At 31.8% G+C, this 11,051-nt stretch overlaps 1 protein-coding gene across 1 annotated transcript; it reads left to right on the forward strand.

Annotated features, from left to right (window-relative positions):
- Positions 1–6,138: 6,138 nt before the first annotated feature.
- Positions 6,139–7,980, forward strand: LOC110869582 (protein FAR1-RELATED SEQUENCE 5-like). Its single transcript, XM_022118825.2, has 4 exons — positions 6,139–6,222; positions 6,300–6,558; positions 6,642–7,211; positions 7,312–7,980. Exons 2-4 carry the CDS (start codon positions 6,307–6,309, stop codon positions 7,978–7,980), a joined length of 1,491 nt encoding a protein of 496 aa, XP_021974517.1. The 5' UTR covers positions 6,139–6,222; positions 6,300–6,306.
- Positions 7,981–11,051: the final 3,071 nt, after the last annotated feature.

Genomic DNA, 11,051 nt, shown 5'->3' on the forward strand with positions numbered 1-11,051 from the left:
CAGCATGATGGTTTCACTTTGTTGTGTGTTTTGTTACCATTGAGTACTAAATGGCATACATTTGGATAGAGTTTTGAATGATTTACTCATCATTATTATTTGAATGGTTTTTTAGTGTGTGTTTTATTTATTGATTAGCGTATCGTATTAGGTATGAATGAATACCATTAGCAAGTCAGTTTAATGCCTTCAAAGTGCCATCCTAAGAATAGGAAATTATTCAGATAAAGATGGTGAACCAGTAGGGTTGGTATGAGATGAAGCTTCCCCTAAGCAAGTGATTATTTGAAAATTGGAACAATCAACACTATATTAATATCCATGTTACTAATTTGTTATATTTCGATTGGTCATGATTGTTAAAAAAATATATAATGTATATTTAATGAATAAAGTTTTTGTTGTTTATATTTTCTTATTTAAACTTTTAATTAATTTCTAAATTTAATTAAATGAGTTTGTTTTGCAGGTTCGAACAACTCCATGCGTATATTTTATTATAAAAAATAAAAGGCTTTTTTTTTATTTCTTGGGTCATTCAATGAGGCAAGTTTCTGCCTCTGGTTGTTGCTCGAAGTTTCTGACCTTACTCGCAACTCAATGACTACAACTTTCAATTCAAAACAATTATAAAAAAAATTATGTTCGAAAACATGTATTTTTATTTTATTTAATGACATAGTTCGATTAATATAAAGTAAATGTTTCTACCCGCGAAGTTCGCGGGTGATAACCTAGTAACTTATATTCCAAATATATCCTTTCAAAATAAACCAAACTAAAAGATTCACTCGCGCGCGTTGCGCTTCGGCCAACGAAATTGACATGTTATTGATAAGATTCACATTTACAATGTGTTAAAGATATTTTTGTCGGTTAAGTCTGTATTACTATCTTATACAAATAAGTAATTCACCAAATAATCTCAACAAAATTAATGGTATCATAATTACTACGTTACATGACTTATATCCATATAAATAACCTATCGTATTAAGCTCCTCGCGTTGCAGCGGGGGTGTAAAACCGTGACAAATAGCACCAATGCCACACTATAGCCAACGACCACAAACATTGAAGTTGCGGCGTCCTAACGTGGAAAAATTAGACCGACATATAAAAATAAAAAATGATAACTAACTCGGTTAAAACCACAAAATCAAGTAGTTTGGGTTTAAAGTGAAACATCATTTTTTTTTTTGAAAAACCCCCCAAAACATGGGTACAACACCACTAAGCATCATGTACAACACAACTATGCACAAAAAACTTATTAAGCATCATGTACAAGCCCACTATGCACAAACATCTTTCAAATTAATAGTATATAAATTCACAGTAAATAATAAATTTCGATATCTATATTACTAAATTTTGATAAATGCATAATAAATTTTGATATATGTAAAATATATGTAGCCTTAACTTTAATATGTGTAGGATAAAGTGTTTTTAACTAATTGATTAGAGAGATTAATTAATGAGAGAGATAAACTATTTAGGGCCTTAGATTTTCGATATGCTTGTGAGATGTTTGATTTTTAGCACGGGGTCGCTCTGGAAGTAGTCTGTGTATCCTCAAGAATGAAGTTAAGGTTTGTCTATATCTCACTTTCTTAAACCCTACCAATAAGTTTGCATGGGATTCAATGGGTTGACCTTCTAGCCATTATATATATAGTTTTCGAAGTACCATAAATAGTAATTTCAATTTTAAAATAATATATAGTTTTTTAATATTTTATTATATTAATATATTTTTTAAATATTTACTTTTAACGTTTTCAAAGTACCATGAATAGTAATTTTAATTGTAAAATAATATATAACTTTTTAGTATTTTATTATATTAATATATTTTTTAAATAGTTACTTTTAACATATTTTAATTATTTTTCTCTTTATTTTTAGCTTTTAACTTATTTTTATTTTTTCCTTTACTAAAACCATATTTTGTTTATCATTTATTTTGTTTTAAATAATATTTTTTTCTTTTTTTAAATCTATCTTTACTTTATCAATTAATTTGATATTTCTTTAATAACTTATGTTTAATTTTTTTCTAAATACTTAAGTACGTAGTTGAGCTTAATTTTTACCCTCGATTATTATAAGTTTGAATAGCAATTTAAAATACCATATAACTTTTTAATATTTATTATATTAACATTTTTTTTTAATATTTACTTTACCTTTTAACATATTTTAATTTTTTCTATTTACTTTTAGCTTTTAACGTATTTTTATTTTTTCCTTTTCTAAAACCATATTTCTTTTATCATTTATTTTGTTTTTAATAATATTTTTTTTCTTTTTTTTAAATCTATCTTTACTTTATCAATTAATTTGATATTTCTTTAATAACTTATGTTCGTTAATTTTTTTTAAACTTAAGGACGTACTTGAGCTTAATTCTTACCCTCGATTAATATAAGTTTTATTAATAATGAATTTATATTCTAAAATAAAGTATTTAATTGCTATCGTAAAATGATATGATGATAAACTGAATCGATTCTAACAGTTTGGCTTTCTAAACAACATGCTACATTTTCAAATAATGGTTGTTTTACATTATCATTTGCTCCGTTTCGCCGCAATGCGCGACTGAAAAAAAACCTAGTTATATAATTAATTCTAACCATTATATCATTAGTCTTTCTCTTTTCATATTAAATCCTTTTTCTCGAAAGATCCTTCCTCTCTATTGTTATATGTAAAATTTTTGTCATATAAACTATATATATATATATATATATATATATATATATATATATATATATATATATATATATATAGGTAGAGACCCTATATAGGTAGAGGATCCTGTAAAAAAGGTCTAAAGTGTGAGAAGGGTAAGAAATAATCTCAGCAATTAGATCTTTTGATCTAATGGTTGAGATTAATAGGGACCGAATTGTAAAATATTTTCATTAATCTGGACTGATTTGAAATATCTAGGGGCAATATAGTCTTTTAAACCCACTAGAAAGTAGGTAATGCACATGTAACTTCCCCCCGTCTTTTTTAAACGTCAATAACTTTTTATACGTAACTTTTTTTTTAAAAAAAAAATTTACACCATAATAACGAGCGTTTTTTTTATCTTTAATATGAGTACCATATTGCTATACTTATATAGAGAAAAAATATGTTTCGATTAGATGTTTAGTCAATGAATGGTGTTATATACTTGTTGAATGGTGTTATATACTTGCTGAATGATTTATATATACTTACTGAATGATGTTATATACTTGCTGAATGGTGTTATATACTTACTGAATTGTGTTATATACTTGCTGAATGCTGAATGGTGTTATATACTTGCTGAATGGTGTTATATACTTACTAAATGGTGTTATATACTTGCTGAATGGTGTTATATACTTGTTGAATGGTGTTATATACTTCCTATAATTAAGGTGGCGGTTATGAGAAGTTTTTAATTAATTGAATTAATGATAAAATTACTTGTTTACCCTTTTCAATTAATTTAGATCTAATAGCTGAGATTCTTTCTTACATTTCTCACACTTTTGGTCTTTTTTTACAATAACCTTACCCTATATATATATATATATATATATATATATATATATATATATATATATATATATATATATATATATATATATATATATAGGGGATGGTTCAAATGAAAACCACTTTTATTGTGAAAACTCGAAAACTAACTAAAAAAAGCCTAAAAAACACACAAATTTTTTTTTCAATTTTTTTTATAAAAATCGCTAGTTTTTATATATAAAAAAAACTTTTTTTCAAAAAAAAAAAAAAAAAAATTTGTGTAGTGCATATGTGTAATAATACACATGTGTAGTACACATACATATGTGCAGTATTACACATGTGCACTACACAAATTTTTTTTTTTTTTTGAAATTTTTTTTATATTAAAAAACCTGCGAAATTTTGATTGAAAAAAAAATTAAAAAAAATTTTTTTTTTATGTTTTTTTGGCTTTTTTTAATTAGTTTTCGAGTTTTCACAATAACTAGTGGTTTTCATTTGAACCTTCCCCTATATATATATAGGCTAATTATAATGAGAAAACTCAATCCAGTTGACTAAACCCTGAAAACTCTAATATGTGGCTAGGATTGATCCACGTTTAAATTGTTATTTGAAAGAAGCAAGGGCATGATAGTAATTTTCTATGTTACATTTTTGACATGTAGTGATGGGGTTGGTGATGTCTGCACACGCAGACTTTCTCCTAGTTTCAAACCTTCCTTCTTGTCATGCTTTTTAATTAATGCTTATAGTACTTTGTAGACTTTCTTCTTCTCTCACTTCTTACTCTCACAACCTTCCAATATCATATCTCATTGCCCATCTCATCAGCTTTTTCATTTCATTTATTCACACCATAGAGAATGTGTTAAAGAGAGAATCCTTACTCACCAGATCCTGAAGAGATTTTGCATTGAAGAGATTTTGCATTTAACATGGCTGATTCGAACAGCCAACAACATCGAACTGTTGCCGGCCGTACGGAGTTACCCAACCTCAATGATGATCCCGGTTCACCCTTAAATGTTGTCCCACATAATCTTTCATTTCATTTTGCATTTAATGAAGATGAAGATGCTTTGGTTGAGGGTAGAGTTTCACCAGATCCTGAACCTATTTCTTCAGAGATTCCACGTTAGTGATTTTTTTTTCTGTTTCATTAAATGTACAGCTTTAAATGCTTGTGTAGATTTTCGTTCGATTCATTTTGGTTCCTTTTTTTTCTATTGTGTAAATTAAGGATTTCTTTGTTTAGATATACATTGGATTCTTCTTGCTTATTTTTTTTGTTTTTTTATGTGTAGCCTCACTTCTGAATCAAAATGGACCAAACGATGATGAAGATGGTGTTCAAGATTGTACTTTTACTCAGTTGCTATCCACAGGTCATTGTTTTATGTGAAACCATGAATTTTTATCTATAGGTTTATTGTAACACCCCATTTTTTTAATGTTTGTAGTTTATTATTATTATTATTATTATTATTATTATTATTATTATTATAATTATTATTATAAACAGATGATGTTTTGGGTAGTTTGGTTGAAAATGTGGTATTTTTTTTAAGGTAAAAACAAGTGTAACCATTTTTTTATGAAACAAGCTTTTAGAAAACATGTGGTTACACTTGTATTAAGTTTTTATATTTTCTGGAACGTGAAAGCACTCGAGATTACTTTTTGTTACATAAAAAAATGCAATAGCATCTACACTTTTTGGTGTCATCAATAAAATGTACTTCCACGTTTTATTTGAATTTTTTGGAAAACGTGTTAATGTTGTATTTTTGGAAACTACAGGATCAGTTTGTTAGGTTTCATGTTACAAGTAAATTTGTTTTTTAACCTATACGTGTTATAATTTATTAAACAATACCTTTTTCTAGGTGTTCATGCGGACGAGGAATTTTATGTTCACCACACACCCAATGGGACTAGAATGTGGTGTCCTAATGTTCCTATTGTTTTAAAGCCTGTTGTTGGTTCCGTTTATGAAACGTGGAAGGATGTGTTCAGTATGTACAAGGACTATGCTGTGTATTCTGGGTTTTCAATTCGTAAGGGGCAAACCAAGAGATGGAAGGGGGTTGTCACTCACCAGTACATAAGGTGTACTAAATATTCAAAACCACAGATTAAGCGTAAAACTGATACTTTGGAGCATTCAAGCTTGACTATTAGGCAAAGTAATTTCACAGTGACAGATTGCAAGGCTAGTATACTGGTTAAGTTTTGTGAGGGCAGCTCTACGTGCACAGTGGTAGGGTTCAGTGAGCACCATAATCATCCGTTTGTTGAGCGTTTCAATCGTGACCTAAGTAGGATTTCAAGGAAACTACCATTTGCATCCAAACAGTTTATCCATAACATGAGTTTGAACAGAATTGGTCCGATTGTTTCTCACAGAGTTTTAGTGTCCCTGATGGGTGGACATCACAATGTACGTGGCACGCCAACTGATTTTAAGAACTGGAGCCAGTCGGTTAGGCTTTATATTGGCGATCGTGATGCGCAACTTGTTATAGATCGTCTCAAAGAAAGATCTGAGAGCTTACCATACTTTTACTATGAGTTTGTTGTTGAGAAAGGGCAATTGAGATAGATTTTTTGGGCAGACGAAATTTCCAAGATAAACTACGAGGTGTTTGGGGATGTGTTAGCTTTTGATGCGACTTATCACACTAACAAGTAAGGTTTTGGATAGTTGCACTTTTTTTCCCTTTAACATATTATTAACTTTTGTTTTTTTTTTCTTTGTCGCACAGGTACAACATGATTTTTGTTCCTTTCACAGGCGTTGATAATCATAAACAATGTGTGACATTCGGTGCTGGCTTGTTATTCAATGAAACCACTGAGTCTTACAAGTGGTTACTTGAATCATTTCTGAAGGCACACAAGAAGCAACCAAAGTTAGTTCTGACGGACCAGGACCCTTCAATGAAAGCTGCCATTTCAGAGGTTTTCACAGACTCTCGGCACCGCCTTTGCATGTGGCATATTATGAAGAAACTTCCCACCAAGGTTTTATTAATTTATGAATCTATTTTGAGAAGTTTTTTTTTGTTTCATTTATTTTAACAGTTTTTGTGTTTTCATATGTATAGATTGCTGGAGACCTGTTACAAAACTCTGAGCTAAGAGCATTGATGCATCGTTTGGTGTGGAGTATTCACATGAAGCCATCTACATTTGAGACGCGTTGGCAACTTTTGATGGAGGAATATGGGTTACAAGATCACGACTGGTTGAATGACATGTACTCAATTAGGGACCAATGGGTACCTGCCTACTTCCGTGACATCCCAATGTGTTGTCTGATGAAGACTACATCAAGATGTGAAAGCTCTAACTCAAGCTTCAAGGTCAACTCTTCTAGCGCTAACACACTAGTTCAGTTCATGCTATGTTACGAAACTAGGATAGACAATCAGCGTTACAGGCAACGTGTTGCAGAGTTTAAAACTTCATCTAGTGTATTCATGGACAGTACTGACCTAGCTATTGAGAAGCATGCTTTTGAGTTGTATACACATGCAATTTCCACAGAAGTAAGAAAAGAGATATACAAGGGGAAGCTGTTTTGTTACATTGTAAACACGGAGGATTGTGATGATGTTTGTGTTTACTATGTGAATCAATTGGACAAACGTAACAATGCAACCAACACATTCACGGTAACTTTGCTGTATCCTTATAGTTGCATTTTTTTGTTTTAAGCTATTCATTATGCTTTTTTTCATAGAAGCTTAATTATGTGTTTTGGTGTTTTTATAGGTTAAACTTGAGTTGAGTAACCAGTCGGTATCCTGTTCATGCAACAACTTCATCCGTATTGGATATCTGTGTAGGCACATTTTTTGTGTTTACCGGGTAAACAATATTGAAAGAATCCCGGCCCAGTTTGTTGTTAAGCGTTGGTCTAGGGACGTGCTTCCTAAAAGTTTATTTTCTATTGAGAGTCGATATGGCGTTGACACTCGTCCACAAGCTGCTGCGAGAAGTCAGATTCTTGAGATCGTAACTGAATGTGTGGACGCATTAAGAAGCGATGTTGGAGGACTTTCCTCTTTCGCCGAGCAGATAAAGGAACCGAAATGCAAGTTACTAAATGGAGGACCAGTTGATGACGAAGCCAACAATGATAACTATGCTGCTGTTGAAGAATTGCTTGGTGTTTCTTTAGATGGGGACGTAACTCTCAACAATCCAGACGGGATCAGGAACAAAGGACGCGGCAAACGCCGACGATTGTCTAGAGCACCTCAGGATGGAACGAGCAACTCTGCTGTCAAACCTCCCAAAACACCCAGGCTTTGCCGAACCTGTATGAAGTACGTGACTGGGCATGATTCAAGAAATTGCAAGAAAAAGAAGAACAAGAATAAATCGGGTAACGAGGACGAGGACGAGGACTCAAGCTCTGCGAGTCAGGAGTCCACTTGATTTGGTATTTTTATGTTGATGTGTGTGCTGTGCGTGTTTTGAAAACTTTTATGACGCCAGCTTTTTGGTCTCCATTTTAGTGGAGCGCAAGTAAACTTTGATCACCCCTTTTGGACATGCACATGTTTGCATGTGTAGATTATCTGAAAATCGATGCACATGCATATGTTTGCATGTTAGGATGTATGTGGGTTTGGTATGTCGTATGGTTTTCAGTTTAATGACTATGGTTTAACTGATCAGTTGCATTATGAAATGATATCCCTAATGTTTTGTGTTAGAAGTAAACGTTGCATTGTTTGTTGAGATTAAGAAATGGGTGGTACTTAGTTGGATTATCCTTGTTAGTATGCTAATGATATTTTCGTTAGCATGTACTTGTTGATGTTTCGTTGAAGCTGATACCTTTTTATGCTATGGATTTTTTAGTTTTTTTTTTACTATGTTACATTTTTTTTTACCATGAGTATTTTTGTAGATTTTTTGCTGTGTTTGAATCTGAGATTTTTCAATCTTATGGATTTTTTGGTTTTTTTTATACCATGTTACATATTTTGGTCGTTACATCCATTTTACGTATATAATTAGTTAGAAAATGACCCTTTTCGTTACAAAAGCCAGTAACAAAAAAAAATTCTAAGCACATATAGTAGTTTTTTTTTTCTGTTTGTATTTTTTTTACAAAACACAAGCCGTAGATACATTTTTACATAATACATACAACAAGATGTATCTTTTTGTTACTTTTTCCTTTTTACCTGGTGATGCATTTAATTTGTCATTTACTTTTATATCTAATCACCACCATCCTCCCCCAAAGTTTTATTTTTTTCATTATAAATAAGTTTCAGCATCCCCCAATGTGTATATCCCCAAAGCATTGTTACCTACTTATCACACACAAAGCATAACAATGCACAAGAGGCCATGCTTGGTTTCCAAAGTTCCGGATGTTGAGGCGATCGATCTCAAGCCTGAAAAAAATGAGTTCATTAATGTTGGCAAGAGACTTCGAAAGTATGCATCGACTCCAGTCGGCGTTGGCGATATTCCTGAAACAACCCCTCTACCCGCTATGCCCATACTTACGCTTAGGAAGATTTTTACCAGTGATGGGCACCCCCGCGGGAAGAGAAGTAGTTTTTCGACCCCCAAGGTTGAACCCGATGTGAAGCCTACGGCGCGAACAATACCGAAAAACGAGCCTACTGTTAACGCTACAGTCAAGATGGAGCCAAGAGTAGTGCCCAAGGGTGAGCCTACAATATACCCAAAAAAAAGAGATGTTGAAGATCCCACAACCAGCGATTGGGTTGATGATGTCTCGTGGATGAGTGAAATTGAGTGGGATTCATATTTCCCAATAAACATATCAGTTTCCCCTGTGCCAGCAAACCCATGCAAGTGCAAAAAATGGTTCACATGAACAAGCTCAAGTAGAAATTAGGTGTTGTTGGTGTGTTTTATTAATTATGTTGTTTTTTAAGATGTATGTATGTTTTTAGGTTAATTAGAAATTAGGTGTAGTATCAGGTGATCAACATTATCTAAGGAGTAATTTATGTGTCTAATGTTTTTGTAATTTTTTGTGGTGTAATATCTAATGGAAAAAAAAACTATCTAGTTTGTGTGTTGTTACTTCTTTGTTGGGATGTATTATTATTATTATTATTATTATTATTATTATTATTATTTTTTTATGTTTTTGGTTTATTCAAGTAGATATGTGGTAAACTTTTTCCTAGGGGGGGTAGGCCCCATTTGTTAAAAAAAGTAATGAAAAGTAAAAAAAGTAGGAAGTACATGGACGTGGGTAATGACAAAAGGATATATTTACAATGGGACCCACAAATGGTTGGTTCATATCTTTATATTAGATCCATCATTTCAACTACAGCTTCCAACTATCTTCATCTCCAACTACCCAAACTATATTTAAATATATGATTTTCTCATCTCTCTTTTTCGTATACAATTCATCTACCTCTCAAAAAAGATGAAAAGGTGTTCATGTGGGAGGATTGCTGTTATCCGGACATCATGGACTGACGATAACCCAGGAAGAAGGTTCTATTCATGTCCATTTAAGGTAAAAAATTCGAACCCTGGTTTTAATAAGTAAATGTGTGTTCTAATCGTGTTTTTTGCCCATTATTTTTAATGTAGCCTAGCAACTGCCCTTTCATTGGTTGGGTCGACCCACCGATGTGCTTACGGTCAACTAGGATCATACCAGGTCTTTTGAGGAACATCAACAACCTGCAAGCTGAACTGTTTACCCGCGAACAAGAAATTCGGAAGAAGAAGAGGGTTATATGGTTACTGATATTAGCGTTAGTGTTTGGCAGCTTACTTGTTAGGATTGTTTGTTATCACTAAGAATTAGTTAGTACTTAGTTGGATTATGCTTATTAGTATGTTTAATGACATTTTCTAGTATGTACTTGTTGATGTTTGGTTGAATCTGAGATTTTTCTATGTTATGGATTTTTGGGTTTTGTTTTTACCATGTTACATTTTTTCCCCCTAAGATTTTATGTAGACTTTTGATGTTTTGAATCTGAGAATTTTATATGTTAGTGTTTTTTTGGTTTTTGTCTTTACCATGTTACATTTTTTTTTTGCCTCTGATTTTTGTACATTTTTGGTGTATCCGAGATACATTTTTTTTCAGTGAGATTTTTTTGTACATTTTTGTTGTATGTGTGTTTGATCATGTGCCTTTGTTTGAACGTTCCTTGAATATATTCTTTTCCCCAACAACGTTGTATGTTTTTTTAGATTTGATCACGTGACTCTTTTTTATTTATTTATTTTTTTCCCTAAAGTGTGTAACCTATGTATGCCCTTTTTTTAAGATATCAATTTTTTTTTAAAATCATATAATAATGACACGAATTTTTGAATAAGATACATTGGAAAAACATAGATTTAACTCAATAGTTGAGTACATAATAACTTCAACACTAGATATGGTAAACAACATAGGATAAGTAAAGTAGCCCCTATATTGCATGAGAGAGGGAAAATTGGGGCACATTTTTTTTCACACCGATACTAGCAACTTGATG

The sequence above is a fragment of the Helianthus annuus genome, chromosome 8 (genome assembly GCF_002127325.2).
Source record: "Helianthus annuus cultivar XRQ/B chromosome 8, HanXRQr2.0-SUNRISE, whole genome shotgun sequence".
NCBI classification, from domain to species: Eukaryota; Viridiplantae; Streptophyta; class Magnoliopsida; order Asterales; family Asteraceae; genus Helianthus; species Helianthus annuus.

Excerpts from the sequence above, each read along its gene's own strand:
- LOC110869582 (XM_022118825.2), top strand. The coding sequence starts at position 6,307 with ATGATTTTTGTTCCTTTCACAGGCGTTGATAATCATAAACAATGTGTG. Across the intron at positions 6,559-6,641 it reads TGAAGAAACTTCCCACCAAG|ATTGCTGGAGACCTGTTACA; the intron begins GTTTTATTAATT and ends TCATATGTATAG. Across the intron at positions 7,212-7,311 it reads ATGCAACCAACACATTCACG|GTTAAACTTGAGTTGAGTAA; the intron begins GTAACTTTGCTG and ends GTGTTTTTATAG.